This window comes from Carlito syrichta, unplaced genomic scaffold (assembly GCF_000164805.1).
Source record: "Carlito syrichta isolate Samal-C Ts95f unplaced genomic scaffold, Tarsius_syrichta-2.0.1 Scaffold314366, whole genome shotgun sequence".
NCBI lineage: Eukaryota > Metazoa > Chordata > Mammalia > Primates > Tarsiidae > Carlito > Carlito syrichta.
The window spans coordinates 175,906-195,815 of record NW_007258462.1 but is presented as its reverse complement, the minus strand read 5'-3'; the positions used below and the strand labels follow the sequence as shown (position 1 = coordinate 195,815).

Genomic DNA, 19,910 nt, shown 5'->3' with positions numbered 1-19,910 from the left:
TGCTGTGTGTGACGGACTCCCTTGCTACGGCACCCCCAACAGTGCGTGCTGCCTCCTGGGAGCCATCCGCAGCCTCACACAGCTCTCGCTACCTCAGAGCGCTCCCTCTGCAGAGCGGAACTTTGGCTTCCACGGCCTGGTCTTGCTCTATCCTTTGACACACAAAGGACATAAAAAGTCATCACAGATAAAACCTAAAACTGGTATCTTGATTTGTAACTATTGCACATCAAATAGTAACTTCATGACTATAATTAAGTGACTGCCTTACTAATACTGTCTTTTAAAGTCTTTAATGAAGTTGAAGCTAATGCCTTTTTCTAATTTCCCACAAGCAAGCAGGGTCATAAATATAATGTTGAAGCTGATACGTTTCTTCAAATCAAAACTACTCCTTAGAAGAGCTGACAGTGTTTATCTTTACCTTGCCTACCTCCTCTCTCTGCTTAAAACCTTGCAGAAGGTCAAATTCTTAGAACACTTGTGTGTAGGGAAGGACAGATCACAAGGCTTCACTGCAAACCCCAGCATTCGCTAGGACAACAGGCCTATTAAGATTGTTAAAATATCTGCAAGGCAGAAACAGACCACGAAGCGTGTTCTTCAAGAACTGAAGCACACAAATGAGTGGAGTCAGTGACATGCAGAGAACAGAAAGATGGAGAAACTTTGTATTTGCTTAAAATTCTGACTGCTAATGTGTTAAGTTAACCTTTTACCTTAAAAAAATTACCTAAGTAGTCCATGAAAATAAAAATTAAGTTAGGACTTCCATCTCTAGAAACTGCCAGTTGCAACTACTGATGTCCTGAATAAATATAAAAGAAACTTTTAAAGAATGCATTGCTGAATCAGACACACACAGTTGAGGGGACTTTCTAGCAAACTGCTGGTCGCTGTACTTTAAAAAAGGCACGAGTGATAAAGACAAAAACAAGGCTAGGCGTGGAGGCTCACATCCAACCCCGGCACTCTGGGAGACTGCGGCAGGGAGACTGCTCGACCCTTGAAGCGCGACACAGGCTGTACAAAAAGCCAAAACATTAGCCTGGAGTCCTGGCTACTTGGGAGGCTGAGGTGGGAAGATGGCTTCAGCCCGGGAAGTTGAGGCTGCAGTGACCCACGATTGTGCCACTGCACTCCAGCCTGGGCAACAGGATGAGATCCTGACTAAAAAAGAAAAAATTATCCAAGTAGTTCACGAAGAGGACTCAAAACTCAAGTAAGGACTTCCATTTCTAGAAACTTCAAACAACTCTGCCAACTGAAGCAACTGACATCCTGAATAAATATAAAATACAGTTTTAAAGAATGCATTGTTGAATCAGACAAACGCAAATTAAGGGGACTTTCTGCCAAACAGCCGGATCACTGTACTTCAAAAAAGTCACAAGTGATAAAGCCAGAAACGGTTAAAGGTTGAAGAACACTAAAGAGGTATGAGGATAAGTGCAATGTATGATCCTGGACCAGAAAAAGGACATTAGTTGGACATTCACTAAATCTGAACAGCCTACATAATAGATGCTAGCATTACATCAACATGAATTTCCTTATTTTGGTAACTGTATTGTGGTTATACAAGATGCTAACATTTGGGGGGTCTGAGTGGAGGGCATATGAAATTCTTTTTACTTTTAAAAAAAACTTCAAAATGAGAAGTTAATGTCTTTTAAAAAATATCAAGAATAATGCATTGCCCTTATGGGAACAGAAGAAGGCATGGACAAGTCCAAAAATGAAGTGAAAGTAACAACTAGCAGTATAATCAGTAAGCACAAAGCCCACACTTGCCCTGAAGGTTTCCGGTGGATCCTGAAGATGCTGGGCTTCTCCCTTCAGAGCTTCAAAAGGAGCAGGGGGTCGAAAACGAAGGGCTCAGCTGGGGTGTGAAGCAAGGGACCCCAGGAAAGCCAGAACCCAAAGGCTCACAGCCTCGATGTAAAGGTAATGGGGAAAAAGCCTGTCAGGAAAATGGAATGGCAAGAAAGCCCAGTGTGGGGATGGGGAATTTCTTAAACCACGTGAGGACTAACCACAAGATGACTGCAGGGTAATCTGAATTTGTATTGCCTATGTGATCCAGAAAAACTAAAGAGAATCGGAAAAGGCTGTGAATCTGTAGTGCCCTCATTTCAACTTACAGAGGCAAAATACTTTCACTAGTGAATTAACTGTAACTTGGCCCTCAAAGATTTCCCCACAGAAAAAGTTCCCAAGAAACTGAATCATGAGACATGAATCAAATGAGAAGACCTTCACTTCTGAGTTCAGGAATAAGGAAAAAAAAATAGAAGCATTATTCAGAGATGGCTAAGATTTCCCAGAGGGATTAGCCTGATCAGATATTAAAGCTGTTATACTTACACTGTGGTATAGTGTGAATCAACAGAGACACTAATGGGAAACAAACAGGCCAAAAATAGACCCAAGGATATACAGCAAGTTAGTGTTTGATAAAGGTGGCATCACAAATCACTGGTGACTTGACATGGCACTGAGCCAACTGCATAGCTTTCTGGAAAGATCAAATTGGATCCACATCTCACACCGCACAACAGAATAGTCTTCTAATGGATTAGATCTAAATATAAAATAGGAAAGGAGAGGAGGATTCTGCAAAGATGGTAGGAATAGTGGCATCGTCTTAAGACTTCTCAGTCTTAACAAGTATGTTGGAAAAATGGAGGGGGCTCCTTAGAGAATGTCAGGTAATGAATGTACAGAGATGGCAGAAGGCAAAATGTCAACGCGTAGGCAAGGCACATCAATGGATGATAAAGCCACAAAGTTCAAAGCACCCTCTTCACATAAAGCAACTGAATTTAAAAAAACCAGAAAATCATTTACAACAAAACTAGATGACAGGAATCGTGAAGACCCCAAAATCCAAGCAGTAAGAAGGCAAACTGGACAGCCACCCACGTGTTTGCAGCATCTGGGGCAGGAGGAGGAATGGAGCGACGGAGCTTGTGATGGGGCTGAGAGCGGAAACCCAAAGAGCCAACAGTTTTCTCCAGCAAGCATGTCGTGTGGGCCGACAGAAGAACAGCCGCTGGAAGTGGGAGAGGCTCTGCTGCTCCCACAGCAAGTGAACCCGAAGTCCTGGGCAAGGGCCGGAGGGGCCGGCAGAGGCTGAGCCCATGGCCTCCAGAACTGATCTGCCACAACTCCCTGGTGAGGTTCTTTCCCAGGCAGAGCCCCACACAGACACAAAGTGTTGGGTGTGGAGTGAAAACTCTAAGACAGGAACAAGAGAAACAAAGCAGAAGGTTCAAATAAAAGCAGGGGAGGCTCCACTGGCCAAAGAAGATGGGGCAATTTGAACTTCAAAAGGGAAAATAAACACAATCGAGTAAAACCCTTCAAATATGTTTACGTAAGTCTGAAATGACATAAAAAAGGAAGTTACCTTCAGAAGATGACGGGGAAACAAACTGTGCAAACTGTCCAATAAGGGGGGAAAAAACCAAGCACTTATTCTATCCTATCCTATATGAACAATACCTGAAGTGTCTACTTACGAGAACTTGAATACTTGGGGTTTCTTTTGCCCATGCCTTTATTTTCTCTCTTCTTTCTTTAATAAACGTTGTTGCAAAACTTAAAAACAAAAAACATGACTACTTGAAGTATAAGAACAATACTTGAAGTGTCTGTTCTTAAGAACATTCCAATTAACAAATGAAAGACAAATTAAGAGATACAGGCACTAAGCACCAACTGCTCACATCACACAAATAAAAATGCCAGACATTTAGTGCCTCCAGATGAAAGAACACACGACTACTTCTGGATCCAGCCACCCATCTGCAGAATATAAAGAACTGAAGAACATGCTAAACTACCCCATGAACATAGAATCGTCAGTATTCAGACTGTGGGAAACTACAGGTCATACAGCTTGGGTTCTTTAACATTGTAAAAGAAAGAAGGGAATGGAGAGCAAACCTATAGATTAAGAGAGAATTAAAGAGTCTTAAAGACACAGCAAATTTAAAGAAAATGGACAAGACCAAAACTATGGTGTCCGGAGACACCCACTTTGGTGATAAATGTAAAAAAGTGCCATCCGGGCTCGGTGGCTCAGCCTGTAATCCCGCGCCTTTGGGAGGCTGAGGTGAGTGGATTGCCTGAGCCTGCGGGTTCGAGACCCACCTGGGCGGCAAGACCTCATCTCTACAATAAATCAAAAAATCAGCTGGGCATGGTAGCGCATGCCTGTAATTCCGGCTACTCGGAAGGCTGAGGCGGAAGGATCGCCGGAGCCCAGCAGGTCGAGGCTGCGGTGGCCGGCAGCAGCCACTGCACTCCAGTCTGGGCGACCGAGTGAGACTCCAACTCAAAAAAAAAAAAAAAAGCAAGTGCCTACCATAAAGGTGAGGGTTGCAGTTACTAAGGGGAGGGAAGATGCTGTGACTGGAACAGGGAACATGGAAGAGGCTTCGGGAGTGACCAGCCAAGTTATAGCTCTTGGCTGCAGATGCAGTTTCAAAGTGTTCATCTTCGAAAATCTCATTTGTGTTATTTTCAGAATCTGTGTTTCACTTTGTAATAGAGACTACATGAAAAGTTGGGAAGCATGCTCAATGAAAACATACTGGATAAAAGTATGCGTGAATTCCTTCCAACTCTAGATAGGCAAGTCTTTCTAACTCTATGGCTCAATATTCAGAAACAATAAAGCAAAAGATAAAATTGTTCGAAACTTCTGCATGGCAGCCCTGTACACAAAACAAGACAAACTGGGAGAAAGTATTTGTAACTTACACCTTGGATAAAGGGCTTTTGTGCTAATGCATAAAGAGCTCTTAAAAACTGAAACAGAAACCCCAAAAATCTGATAGAAAAATGAAAAAACTTTTTTAAAAAGGCACTAGAAATCCATAATGACACTAAAACAAGTGTGCTAGAAAAATGGAAGGGGCTCCTTAGAGAATGTCAGGTAATGAATGTACAGAGATGGCAGAATGTAAAATGTCAACGCGTAGGCAAGGCTCATCAATGGATGGTAAAGCCACAAAGTTCAAAGCACTCTCTTCTAGATGATATATTAATGACAAACAGAAAATGGGCCTATGCGATGGAGAGGCCTGGTGGGCGACACCTTAGCCAAGGGATCAGCCACCAGTAGGACAACCTGCCATTCCCCTGGTGGGAAGCAAGAGAAACTCAACTGTAGCTACAAAGATGTTCAGCCTGAAGGTATCACCAGGAAACAGACAAGTCCAGGGTGTCACCTGTTCCACAAGACAATGGCCTGGGCTCTTCAAAAATTCAAAATAACAATACAACGTGTGGCTACAAAAGCTGCTTGGACCTTCTGTGCATACGAGGGGAGGATGGGCCCTTGTAACACACTTGGAATCTGTTCCTCCAGATCAAACAGCCAAAACAGTTTTTATCTGGCAATTTTGAGAAAGCTGTGTCACGGTTTGCAGAAGAAACGTCTCAACTTGTGGCCAACAGGTGACTTGCTTGGCTCTTCCACCATGACAATGCGCCTGCCCACACAGCACTGGGCGTCCGTTTTCGACCCAGACTGGCATGAACCCTGTGCCCCACCTCCCCAGGCATTCCTGGTCTCACCCAAGCAACTTTTTTGGGTGTCCTCAATGAAAAAGTCCTTCCAAGGGAAACGTCCTGCCCATATGAAACAGGTGAAACATAAAATGGCAGAAGCATTAAAAGGCATCAAAACTGATGCGTTCAAAACGGTTTCGAGCAGTGGGAAAAGCGTCTCCACAGGTGTACTGCGTCAGAGTACTTGGAAAGTGACTGAAGTTCAAACATGTAAGAATAAATAGGTGATTTTTTATAAATAAATTCTAGGGTTTTTTGGATCCCCCTTGTATATTAGGCCTTTCGTTTGTGATGTAGACTGGTAAGTGGTGAGCCAGCCATCATGTTGGAAAATTCCTAAACATCACTGAAAACAAACCCTCCTCCTAATCCCGGAAGGCTTGAGCCCCACGGAATATGCAGATTCTTGTTACCTTGGGCTGCTCCACCCTCAATGCCCTCCACCATCACTACTTTCAAAGGCTCTCGCAAAAGAGACAGTCTCCTTGAAATGACTGGTTGATTATGATACTGTTGGGGTTCGCTGGATAATAAAGTGAAGGACCAGAAAGGGGAGATGCAGGGCAACTCCCTGCCCGCTACCGTTATTACCATTTAAGTTTCCGTCATTCCCAGCAAGGGCCGCCTGCTTGTCTGTTTCGGATTCTGCCTCATTTTCATCCATGTTGTAGTCACCATCTCCTCCCAGTTTTTGCTGGTTTCTCCCTGCAAAATGAGCAAATAAAACATAAGCTATACCATTTCTCCCTTGATGCCACAGCAACACCAGAACCCAGGAGCTGGCAGATACCCATATTCTTCATTTCACAATGAGATCTTTTTGCTACCTCTCTGGAAGGGACTTACGTGCTTATTTCCAGGATATACACCACGTGGTCGTTCTCTACTTATGCATGTTCTACTTGGACTCAAAGTCTATATAAAAAAAGGCCCTAAGAAAAAGGCTATATTTCCCAACTGGAAATGGAGAAACTAGGTAACTAAATCAAAATCCTAGTTCTTTAAAGAGATAAGCAACTCAAAGAACAGTACCACTGTTTTAGGAAACAACAGATTTCAGTTAAAGACAGTATCTCCTTAGACGGAGAAGGGAAATGGAGTAGCTACTGTGAGCCAAAGGTGAGAGACTTACACTCACAGAATTAAGCCACTGACTGCTATATTCCTCCTTGGAAAGCCCAGCAGCCAGGAAAGATCAGGACAGAATGCTTTCAGAGGACCGATTCAACAGACTTATCCTAAACATTTTATATTTGTGCATAAGGAGGTAAACACAATCTTTTTTAAAAGCATGCCTGGAAAATCAGCTCTAGTTCTGTTTCTCTGCATTCACCGCCTGGGGTGGAAACACAGCAAAGGCAGGCATGCCCTGCGCGTTCATTCTTCAGATGAGATCACTATAACTGTGTCTAGAACCAGTGCATCAGGCAGGCCTGCGGCATCCAGGGCCACCTCTAGCTGTTAACACTTTGTGACCAGCTACCAGGAGGTCCGACACTTGGGCGCCCTGGCTGAGCCCCACTGCGATGGCCCTCTCTCAGGGAGGGAGTGCGCCTCTTCTTGCTGGGCAGGCATGGAGGGCAGTGCCCGAGCAGGGAGACGCAGTGCTGTGACTGGAACTTGGGAGGACACACTCCTCAGGGTGCCTTCGGCAAATAAGCGCATTCTCCAACTTCTGTTCCCTGGCCCTTCCCAGAGCACAGGTGTATGTCTTCAGAAGTGCTTCTGGCTCAGGTGGGAAGGAAATTTTCCACATCTTTAAGGGACCAGAATATATCCCAGAATATTCTGTTGATCTCAGATTCTCACTTTCCTGTAAGTCTTTAAAAAGTCAACCAAACAAGACAGGAGGGTGTCACATGTCACTTTTCCTCAGTGCTCAAATATGCAGTAACCTCATCTACCCATCATTCCTTCCTTTCTTCCTCCCTGTAGTCATTCATTCGCCAGGCACTGACTATTCTACACCAGACACTGAATGATAAAGTGGAGAAGCAGAGATGGGGTACGCGGTCTGCCTGCCAGGGGTGATGTTCACTCAGTGCCAGCATTCGTCTCCAGGTTGCAAAGTCCTCTTGCCTTCCTGTAATATTGTTTCTGGGCTGGGCTCGGTGGCTCAGCCTGTAATCCCAGCACCTTGGGAGGCCAGGGCAAGTGGACTGCCTGAGCCTGTGGGTTCGAGACCAGCCCAGGTCACTTGGCAAGACCTCATCTCTACAATAAGTCAAAAATTAGCTGGGTATGGTAGTGCACGCCTGTAGTTGTGGGAACTTGGAAGGCTGAGGCAGAGGGACTGCCGGAGCCCAGTAGGTCCAGGCTGGGGTGGCCATGAGCGTGCCCCTGCCCTCCAGCCTGGGCAACAGAGTGAGACTCAACTCAAACAAAAAAAATACTGTTTCTGAAACCTTGGGTGCTACGGTGTGTGCTGCCCTTCCTTTCTGCCTCCCACTGGATAACAAATGTAAACTGCAGTTAGCAGAGTTCAAGGGGATCCGCCTGACGTTAGGAAGGAGATGGAGAGGGCGGAGTGCCTGGCAGGAAGGCATTCACGGCAGCCTTCAGAGCCCCTCACCCACCTTCCTCAGCAGCATCCTGCTCCTCCTGCCCGGTGGCAATGACAAGCTGGTCCCGCTCGGGGCCTTCCACTTCCTGATTTTCCTGGCTCGCCAGCAGGGCGGCTGGCACCCGCGGGGTCCGGCCCAGCTCTCCGGCTCCCGCGAAGCCACCTCTGCCCACGAGTCTGTCTTCCACCGCCTGCTCCAGACCCGGCTCTTGCGGCAGGCCCAGGCTGTCCCTTCGAGACGCCTCCTCGCTGGCGATCTGGATCTCGTTTGTTTCCTCTGTGCACAGAACGCAGTTGTTAGGCTGTGACCTCACCAGCATTTAATTAAAAACCGAAGACACAACCTGTCAGGATCCCTTGTGCCCAGGAGTTTGAGCTATGACCATGCCCCACCATACTCCAGCCCGGGTGACACAGCAAGACCCCATCTCAAAAAACCCCCTCGCCACTCAGTTCCCAGGAGCCTTCCCCAGGAACGGGACGTGCGACTACAGGCCCCTCTAGGCCTGCAGCTCATCTTCCAATCGTGAGGAAAAGCTGTTTCAAAAAACACAAACCTGAATTACCTTAATAAGCTACCAGTGGGGGACGGTGTAGTGCCGAGATATCCGGCCGTGTCCGTCTGAGACAAGCACTTGGGCGCTGCAGGGTTCCAGCACACCCAGAAGTCACTTGTGGACATGGCAGCCACCTACAATCCCAGTGACGGCTACCTGGGGCTCCACCACCTCCCCTCAGTCCCACAATCCCACCAAACAAAGTATAGCCTGGATCTTTCTTGACGCAGCTGCCAAAGAACAAGGCACTTAGTTTCTGAAGAGGAGACGTCCGTAAGACGGAGAAGCAGCCCCAAGGCCCCAATGCCAGGTGTCCAGAGAGACGGTCCCCCACCCCGGCAGCCCCAGTGCCGAGAGGTCGATGCCTCCAGCGGCACATTCGGCTTTCCGTCTCTGCATGGACTGGAGTGCACGAGCTGCCCCTTGCTTGATGTGAATGTGCCTGGGAGAGGAGGGAACAGGGCGGCTTCCAGGCTCTGCTTACCTTCTGCCCCTCGTCTCTTCAAATCCAAAGCCACCTTGGAACTGGGGGCCGGGGTCTGGGCCTCACTGCTGCTGGGCGCGTTTCCTTTCCCTTGTGCTGCCTCGGCCTGTGGTAGAGCTGCTGCCTGCAGCCTGGGCTGAGGCTCGCGGGGGGCTTGGAGCTGAAACGGGAGCAGAGGATGGCCAGGACAGGGTTCCGTGACCAAAAGCCTTTCCAGAACTCCATGCCATGCAGCGTACCGCCACGTCCTTCCAACAGATGTGAACCCCGAAACCCTGAGCCATGCCAATTTACTCTGGTCATGAGGCATATATCAGAAGAACGTGAGGTTGAGTCAAGGTCTCCCAGAAAGAACTTTCAACATGGATTAATAACTAGGCAGTGAGTCTGCAAAGAAAACATTACAAAATAATAACTAGGTAGAAGATCAACAAAAAACACAATAAACCAACTAGACCGAACAAACATCTATAGAACACTTAGCCCAACAAGAGCAAAGTGCACATTCTTGCCAAGTGCACAAGGGACATTCTCCAGGACAAACATATGTTAGGCCACAAGGCAAGCCTCAATGCACGTAAATAACTGAAATCACACAAAATGTGTTATTCCATAAGAACGGAATGAATTATAAATCAATAACAGAATGAAACTGGTGGACTTCACAAATACATGAAAATTAAACAACACACTTGTAAATAACCAGTGAGTCAAACAAATAACAAGACAAATTAGAAAGTGTTTTGAGACAAATGAAAACAGAAACACAATACGCCGAAACTCACGGGAGGCATCTCAAGTGGCGCCCGGAAGAAAAGGTCTACCTGGACACAGCTGTGTTACAAGACTCCTAGTTTTCAGCTCCTCACGTAGGGAGCTTAGGAGTCACCACCTGGTCCTGATAACAAGTAAAAAGCTGGACAGACTACATCATCAATGCTTTTTGAACCCGTAAGAGAGGTGAGGACACAGAGTAAATCACTGCCCCCAGCCTGGAGACAGACAGCTCACCGCAGGGAGCCACCGAGACTGGAGCAGAAGCCCCTGTGAGGACCAGTGTCGCGGTAGCAAAGCCTGAGTTGTAGTTTAGGAGCTGCTGGAGGTCTGTGTGGAAAGCCGAAGAGGCATAGCCCCAAGGGGACCCAGTCATGAGGGGGCCCACGCTTTCTGAGGTTCGCCCCCAGGAGCTCGAGGAGGTTCTCACAGTGAACACCGGAGAAAAGCCCCCTTGTGCTTCCAGCAGCAAGAGGGGAAAAGAAGCCCTTCGGACACAGCCGGAGCTCTCTGTTCTCCTGAGCCAAGCCTGTCCTCCGGAGAGACGGATGAACCAGCGCCCAGCCTGCCCTGAGGGAACGGAAGCTCCCACCTCAGCAGCCTTCCACTCGGGAGGAGCGGCCGCCCAGCGCCGGCCCCTCTGGCCGTCCGGTCCCACGGGGCGGGTGGGCCGTGGCTCTGGAAGCACACGTGATGTCCACAGCCATGGGGCGCAGGCCGACGAAAGACAGGCCACGTCCCCACTCGCGGCCCGCGCCCGCTTGTCTGCCCGGCAGGCCGCGTGTGGCTACCGAGAAAGACATCAGGCAGCAAAGAAAACCCACTCTGGAGAGACAGAGCAAGCATCGGAACCAGACATGACAGGAGCGCTGGGATACCAGGCCGGGAATGTAAGACAACCATGAAATACGCCAAGGGATCTAATGGATGGAGCAGGCCGCATGCAAACGCAGGTGGGCAAAGTGAGCAGAGAGATGGCAGTCCCAAGAAAGAACGCGCCAGGGATGAAAGCCACTGGGAGAGAAACGAAGGGCCTTGGGCATTCGTGAGCAAACTGGACACAACTGAGGAAAGAATCTCCGAGGCAAAGAGAAGCCGCTAAAACTGAAAGACAGCGAGAACAAAGACTAAGAAACAGAAGAGCCAAGAACTGTTGGACAACTACAAAAATGTAACATCCATACAGTGAGAATACCAGAAGGAAAGGAGAGGAAGTAACAGAACACTATTTGGAACAATAAGGAATTCCCCCAAATTAACGTCAAATTCCAAAGCACAGATCAAGGACATTCAAAGAACACCTGACAGAATAAATGCTAAGAAATCTGGCATTTTATTTTTAAATGAAAGAAAATCAAACATAAAGAAAAAATCCTGAAAACCAGAAGAGGGAAAAAAACATTATCTATAGAGGAATAAGAATTACATCTGACTTCTCAGAAACCATGCAAAGAAAAAGAAAGTGAAGTGAAATATTGAGTTTTGAAAAACAAAACACACAAACCTAAAATTCTGTGCAAAATTATCCTTCAAAAGTGAAGGAGAAATACTTCTCAGACAGAAAAATTGGGGATTTGTTGCTAATAGACCTGCCTTGCAAGAAATGCTCTAAGAAATTCTTTAGAAAGCCGGGCTCGGTGGCTCAGCCTGTAATCCCGCACCTTGGGAGGCTGAGGTGAGTGGATTGCCTGAGCCCATGGGTTCAAAACCCGCCTGGGCAACTTGGCGAGATCTCATCTCTACAATAAATAAAAATGAGCCAGGCGTGGTAGTGCACACCTGTAGTTCCAGCTACTTGGAAGGCTGAGGTGGAAGGATCACCGGAGCCCAGCAGGCCAGGCTGCGGTGGCCAGGAATGGCCACTGCATTCCAGTCTGGGTGACAGAGTGAGACTCCAAATCAAAAAAAAAAAAGACATTCTTTAGAGAGAAGGAAAATAATATAGTTCAGAAACTTGGATGCATATAAAGGAAGAGCATCCAAAAAGAAATAAGTTGAAGGTAAAATAAAAATCTTTAATTTCCTTATTCTTAATTGTCCTAACAAATAAATTTGGTCAAAATAATATTAGCAACAACATACGTGATTGTGAGGCTGGGCGTGGTGACTCACGCTTGCTGTCAGCATGCCACTGCACTCCAGCCCAGGTGACAGAGTGAGACTCCAACTCAAAAAAAATATATAGACAGATAGATAGATTTGATTATGCCTACTTATATATATAATTTATGTGTGTATGTCTGCTTATGTACATTTATATATGAAACGAAAATGAATGACAGCAGCGATACGAGGGACGGGAGGTAAGAATAAGGGTGACTTTGTTGCCATAAAGTCCTCACACAACACATGATATGGTAGTGTTCTTTCAAAGTGGGCACGGATTCACTTAAAAATATATCACAAATTATAGGGGATGCACTAAAAGAAGTGAAAAATGAAAGTATAACCAATATACCTATAAAGGAGAGAAAATGGAGTCATATAAAATGTTCAATCAAAACCACAAAGGCAGCTGAGCGTGGTGGCTCACACCTGTAATCCCAGCACTTTGGGAGGCTGAGGCAAGAGGATTGCCTGAGTCCAGGGGTTAAAGACCAGCCTGGGCAACTTGGCGAGACTTTGCCTCTACAATAAATAAAAAAACTAGCCGAGCGTGGTGGCCCATGCCTGTAGTTCCATCTGCTTGGAAGGCTGAGACGGTACTATCACCTGAGCCCAGCAGGTGTGGTGGCTGTGAGTGTGCCACTGCACTCCAGTTTGGGTGACGGAGTGAGACCCTGACTCAAAAAAAAAGCCATACGGGCAGGAAGAGTAGGAAAAAAAAAAGCCATATGGGCAGGAAGGCAAAAAGAAAAATGAGCAGGGCAGTAAAACAAAATAATTTTTAAAATACAGTAGATGTTAATCCACCTATATCAACAGTAACTCTAAACAACAATCACCTTGTCAGTGGTCTAGATGTACCTATTAAAAGTCAGACATTCATGACCCGCCTGGGCAAACTGGCAAGACCTCATCTCTACAATAAATCAAAAATCAGCCGGGCGTGGTAGCGCACGCCTGTAATTCCGGCTACTCGGAAGGCTGAGGCGGAAGGATCGCCGGAGCCCAGCAGGTCGAGGCTGCGGTGGCCGGCAGTGGCCACTGCACTCCAGTCTGGGCGACAGAGTGAGACTCCAACTCAAAAAAAAAAATTTAAAAAGTCAGACACTGTCAGAGTGGATCTAAAAACAAGATCAAATTATGTTTTCTACAAGAAACTCACTTTACATATAAAGATGCTTACAGATTAAAAGTAAATGAATGGAGAAAATAGATCATGCTAACATTTATGAAAAGCAGGAGTACCCACATTAGCTTCAGCTAGAGATCTCAAAATAAGGAACGTTAATGCAGATAAACAGGGACATTACATAATGACAAACAGGACAATTCTTCAAGATATCCTTAACATGTATGCACCTAGCAACAGAACATCTAGCTACATGAGGCAAAATACAGGATACAATTGCAAGGAGATTGAATCCACTATTACAGCTGGAGAAGTCAATGCCACTGTCAAAAATGAACAGATCCAGGAGCAGAAAATTAGTAAGAACATAGTTGAACCAAAATCAGCCAATTAGACGTAATAGACATATGCAGACTACTGCATCCAGCAACAGCAGAATACACATTCTTCTCAAGCTCATTTCATATCACCAAGACAGACCACATTCTGGGCTACACCTTAACAAATGTAAAGGAACAGAAATTGCAGTGTCTGCTCTCAGACCACAATGGAATTAAACCTGAAATCAACAACAGAAAGATAACTGGAAAATCCCAAGATACTGGAGATTAAAAACACACTTCTATATAACACATAGGTCAAAGTAGAAATTTAAAAAAAAATAACTTATCAAGATTTATGGGACATAGCAAAAGCAGCACTTAGAGAGAAATATATAGCATGAACACAAAATTAGAAAATAAAAAATATGTAAAATCAATGATCTAAGTGTCTACCGTAGGAAGCTAAAAAAAACCCCCAGTAAACTACATCCAAAGTAAGGAGAAAAAAGAAATAATAAGAATTAGAGCAGAAATCAACAAAATTGAAAAAGGAAATCAATAAAGAAAAAATATCAATGAATTAAATAAAGCTTGTTCTTTAAAAAAACAGATAAAATGTATAAGCCTCTAGCTAACGTAACTAAGAGTGAGCGAGAGGACGCAAGTTACTATTATCATAAATTAAAAAGAGAACATCAGCACAGATCCTATGAAGAGTAAAAGCATACTAAAGGAATACTATGAACCATTCCACACCTGCAAATTTGGTAGCCTAGATGAAATGGACCCATTCCATAAAAGACACTCTGCCAAAACTCACTCAAGAAATAGTGTGAATAAGTCTATGTCTAGTAAAGAAATTAAATTAATAATAACCTTCCAAGACAGAGAGCACCAGGCCCAAATGAGTTCTCTGGTAAATTCAAACAAACGTTAAAGGAAGAAATTATGCCAATTCTGTACAATCTCTTTCAGAGGACAGATGCAGCAGGAATCCTGTTTACCTCATTATATGCGGCCAGCATTTAAGCAAGTAACAAAATCAAAGACATTATAAAAGAAGAAAACTACAGACCAATATCTCTCATGAACATTGCTTGATATTAGGCTCTTGTATTTAAAAAAAGCAAACTCTTGAACACAGATGCAAAAATTCTCAACAAAATATTGCAAACTGAATCCACAAGGTATAAAATGTATATACACACCATGACCAAGTGGGCTTTATCTCAGGTATGCAAGGGCAGTTCAACATCTGAAAATCAATTAATGTAATCCATCATATAATAGGCTAAAATGATCATATCAATAGATGCAAGAAAAGTATTTGAAAAATCCAAAACCCACTCCTAAAAAAACTCAGTATACTTGGAATAGAGAGGAACTTCCTCAACTTGATAAAGAATATCGACAAAAGATCTGTAAGTAACGTCACACTTAATGGTAAGAAACTTGAAGCTTTTCTACGAGGAGCAGGAATAAGGCAAGCATGTCTCCACTTATTACTTCAACACTGCGTCTCCTCATAGCACTTCAACATCTTTTCAACATTGTGTTGGAAGTCCTAACTAATAAAATAAAACAAAAAAAGGGGAAAACGTAAAAAGACTAAGAAGGAAAAAATTAAGCTGTCTTTGTTTGCAGATAACATGATCATCTATGTAGGAAATCTGAAAGAAATGATAAAAACAAAAAAACCCCCACCAAAACCACCTCCTGAACTCCTGGGACTAAGTTATTATGGCAAAATTGTAGGATACAATGTTAATGTACAAAAGTTAGTCACTTTCCCACATACCAACAATGAACAGCTAGAATTTTTAATTAAAAAAAATACCAGCCAGGCTCGGTGGCTCAGCCTATAATCTCGCGCTTTGGGAGACCGAGGTGAGTGGATTGCCTGAGCCCACGGGTTCGAGACCCGACTGGGCAACTTGGTGAGACCTCATCTCTACACTAAATCAAAAAATTAGCCGGGTGTGGTAACGTGCACCTGTAGTTCCAGCTACTTGGAAGGCTGAGGCGGAAGGATCGCCGGAGCCCAGCAGGTCGAGGCTGCGGTGGCCGGGAGCGACCACTGCACTCCAGTCTGGGTGACAGAGTGAGACTCCAACTCAAAAAAAAAAAAAAAAGCCATGTATACTAACTAATAACTAGCACAGCCCCCCAAAATGAAATATTTAAATATAAATCTAACAAAATTTGTACAAGATCTACCTACAAAATTCTGATAAAAGAAATCAAAGAAGAAATAAATAAATGAAGAGACAGTTCATGTTTATGGATAGAAGGACTCAATATTGTCAAGATAACAGTTCTTACCAACTAGATCTATAGATTCAATCAAAATCTCAGCAGGTGGATACAGACAAACTGATTCTAATTTTATATGGAGAGTCAAAAGACCCAGAACAGAGGATCACTTCAGCCCAGGAGTTCAAGATCAGCCTCAGCAACATAACGAGACCTCATCTCTACAAAAATAAAAATAAAATAAATAAGCCAGGCATGGTGGCATACACTTCTAGTCCCAGCTACTTGGGAGGCTGAGGCAGAAGGATTTTCTGAACTGAGAAGGTTAAGACTGCAGTAAGCCATGATTATGCCACTGCACTCCAGGCTGGAAAATAGAATGAAATCCTGAGTTAAAAAAAGAAAAAGACCCAAATAGCCAATAAATAGCCAACAGCCAACACGGTATTGAAGAACGAAGTTGGAGGACTGACAGTCCCCAACTTCAAGACTTACTATAAAGCTAAAGCTACGTAATAAAGACACTAGTGCTGGTGAAAGAACCAGCAGATCAATGCAGCAGAATGAAGAGCCCAAACATATACCCACATGAGTCTCGTCAACTGATCTTTGACAAAAGAACAAAACCAACACATTGGAGCAAAAATAATCTTTTCAGCAAATGGTGCTGGTACAACTAGACATCAACACCCAAAAATGTAAGTCTAGACACAGACTTTACACCTTTCACATACACCTTTCACAAAAACTAACCCCAAATGAATTGCTGGCTACATGTAAAATGCAAAACTTTAAAATTCCCAGATGGTAACACAGGAGAAAACCCAGATGACCTTCAATAGGGCGATGGACTTTGAGATACAAGCCCAAAGTCATGATCCATGAAAGAAATAACTGATAACCTGGACTTCATTAAAATGAACAACTTCTGCTCTGCAAAATACAACACTGAAAGTATAAGAAGACCAGTCAAAGACTGGGAGAAAAGATATGCAAAAGATGTGCTTCATAAAGGACTGTCATCCAAAATATACAAAGAAAACTCAGAACTCAACAATAAGAAAACTAGCAACCCAATGTAAAAACGGCCAATGGCCCTTACAGATACTTCATGGAAGAGGACACACTCATGGCAAATAAGCATACCAAGAGATGCTCCACATCACATGTTATCAGGGAAATGCAAATTAATGTAACAGTGAGACAACACCTATCAGAAGGGCCAAAATCCAGAACACTGACAACACCCAACGCTGGTGAGCATGTGGAGGAACAACAAGCACTGATGGTGGGACTGCAAGATGGTCACAGCCAACTTGGAAGGCAGGGTGGTGTTTTCTTATAAAACTAAATATATTCTCTCCATATGATTCAGCAATTATACTTTTTGGTATTTACCCAAAGGCACTGAAAGCTTACGTCCACCCCAAAACCCGCACACAGATGGTTATGGCAGCCTTCTTTCTTTCCTTCTGTTTCCAGTTAGTCTACTTTTTTAAAAAAGCAAATGGGGACAGGCAGATCACAACTCCCAGGCAACCCGCAAAGTAGACAGGTCACCTTTGGGGCAACCTTTGTCCGCTCAAAAATTCGTCTCACATTAGCAGTGAGGATCCGGGGGTCACCTCGAATCGTTATTTTCCTTACTCATTCATAAGTTTAAGGTATAGGTAGCCTTATTTCTAACTGCCAAAACTTGCAAGCAATCACAATATCCTTCAGTAGGTAAAAAGATAAGCCATGGAACATTCAGACAATGGAATACTATTTAGCACTAAAAAGAAACGAGCTGTCAAGTCACGGAGGAACCTTAAACACTATTGGTAAGTGAAAGAAGCTCACTGGAAAAGGCATTCTGGAAGAGGCAAAACTTGGGAGACAGTAAGACGATCAGTGTGGCTTCTGGGGTTGGGGCCAGTGAACACAGGCAGAGCAGAAAGGGTCAGGGCAAGGAAAATACTCGTATGATACCAGACTGATGGGCGCATATTATGCATTTGCCAAACCCACAGACCACATAAGACCAAAAGCGAACCCTAATGTAACCTGTGGACTTTGGGGGATGACGCCGCGTCAGTGTCGGATCTTCAGCTACAATGAATGCCTCACTCTGGCAGGGGATGTTGATGATGGGAGAGGCTATCTGTGTGTGGGATTGGGGAATGGCTGGCACAACCCTGTAGCCTTCCTCCTCTCAATGTTGCTGCACACCTAAAGCTGCTCCAGAAAAATAGTGTTTTTTAAAAAAGAAAGAGACAGAAGAACAACTCAAATAAACAACCTACACAGTCTACCTTAAGATACTGGAAAAAGATAAACAAACTGAACCTAAAGCAAGTATGGAAATCATAAAAATCAGAGCAGAAATTCATGACACAGAGAATAGGGAAAGAGTATGAAAAATCTATTAAACCAAAATAAAAAGATGAACAAAACTGACAAACTTTTCACTAGATTAACACAAACAAAAGAAGACTCAAGTTACTAAAATCAAAAATGAAAAGACATAACTACCAATCTTACACAAATTAAACATTACAAGGGAATACTGTGAGCAAGTGTATGTCAACAACTTTGATAACTTAGATGAAGTAGACAAGCTCCTAGAAAGACACAAACTACCAAAAACGAACTCAAAAAGAAACAGAAAAATCTGAGCAGACCTATGATAGGTAAAGAGATTGAATTCGTAATTTTAGAACTTCCCACAAAAAAAAATAGCCTAGGTCCAGATGGCTTTACTAGTGCATTCCACCAAACACGTAAAGAAGAATTCCAAATCTTCACATACCCATGCAAAAAACTGAACAGGAGGGATTATTTCCCAACTCATTCTAGAACCTAGTATTATCCTTATACCTGAAAACCAGGCAAAGACATTACAAGAAAATAAAACTATGTCAACCAATATCCCTTACAAATCCTCAACAAAATACTAGCAAAATCCTCAACAAAATACTAGCAAATCAAAGCTCGTAAAATATATTTTTAAAAAAATGATACACCAGATCAAGTAGGATTTAGTCAAGTAATGCAAAGTTAGTTCAACATCCAAAAACCAATTAACATAATATACCATATCAATAGCATAGAGGACAAAAAAAATATGATCAATATCTCAATAGATGCAGACAAAGTTTCTGACAAAATCTAATACCCCTTCTTAATAAAAACACTCAACAGGTTGGGCGTGGTGGCTCACATCTGTAATACCAGCACTTTGGAGGCCAAGGCAAGAGAACTGCTTGAGCCCAGGAGTTCGAGACCAGCCTAGGCAACATAGTAAGACCTCGTCTCTACAAAAAGTCAAAAAATTAGCCAGGTATAGTGGTGTGCACTTGCAGTCCCAGCTACTGGGGAGGCTGAGGCAGAAAGACTGTCTGGGCCCAAGAGGTCGAGGCTATGATAAGCCACGATCATGCCTAGGCGACAGAGACTCTGACTCACAAAAAAGCAAAACAAACAAAAAAACACTCAACACATTAAAAATAGAAGAGAATCTCCTCCACTTGATAAAGGGCATCTATGAAAACCCAATCAGGAACAAAAAACCAAGAATATCTGCTGTCACCACCTCTACTGAACAAGGTACTACAGGTTCTAGCCAGGGCAGTTAGGCAATAAAAAGAAAACAACACATTCAGATTGAAAAGGAAAATGTAAAACTATCTCTATTTGTAAAAGACATAATCTTGCATACAGAAAATTCTAAATAATCACCAAAAAACAAAACAAAAGCTATTAGGATAATGTTGGCAGGGTTGACAGATACAAGATCAATATAAGAAAAAGAAGTGCATTTGTGTACACCAGCAATGAACAATTTGAAAATGAAACTAAGAAAATAATTCCGTTTATAATGGCACATAAAAAATACTGAGAACTAAACAAAAGAAGTTCAAGATTCCTTACAACTGTAAAACACTGTTGAGATTTTTTAAAGACACTAATTAAACGGGAAAACATAACAGACTCGCAGATCACGAGACCTAACGTTGCCAAGATGGCGGTACGCGCCAGACGGAGCCGCGCAGTCAGCAAAACCCCACCCGGCTCCGCTGAAGAGACCGGCAAGACGACCTTCGGATTCACGTGGCCAGTCGGGGCGCAACGTAGCCAGCGAGGTCTTGCAAACGCC

The 19,910-nt window shown here is 43.8% G+C and overlaps 1 protein-coding gene across 3 annotated transcripts in view; it reads right to left on the bottom strand.

The window, feature by feature from the left end:
• GOLM1 (golgi membrane protein 1) overlaps positions 1–19,910 on the bottom strand; it is an 82,722-nt gene that overhangs the window by 22,489 nt on the left and 40,323 nt on the right. For all 3 annotated transcript variants that reach the window (XM_008071558.1, XM_008071556.1, XM_008071559.1), the window contains exons 7-9: positions 9,188–9,347; positions 8,160–8,423; positions 6,175–6,288 (exon numbers count right to left, since the gene is read on the bottom strand). In XM_008071558.1, the coding sequence (XP_008069749.1) occupies positions 6,175–6,288; positions 8,160–8,423; positions 9,188–9,347 (538 nt within the window). The remainder of the gene's footprint in view (positions 1–6,174; positions 6,289–8,159; positions 8,424–9,187; positions 9,348–19,910) is intronic.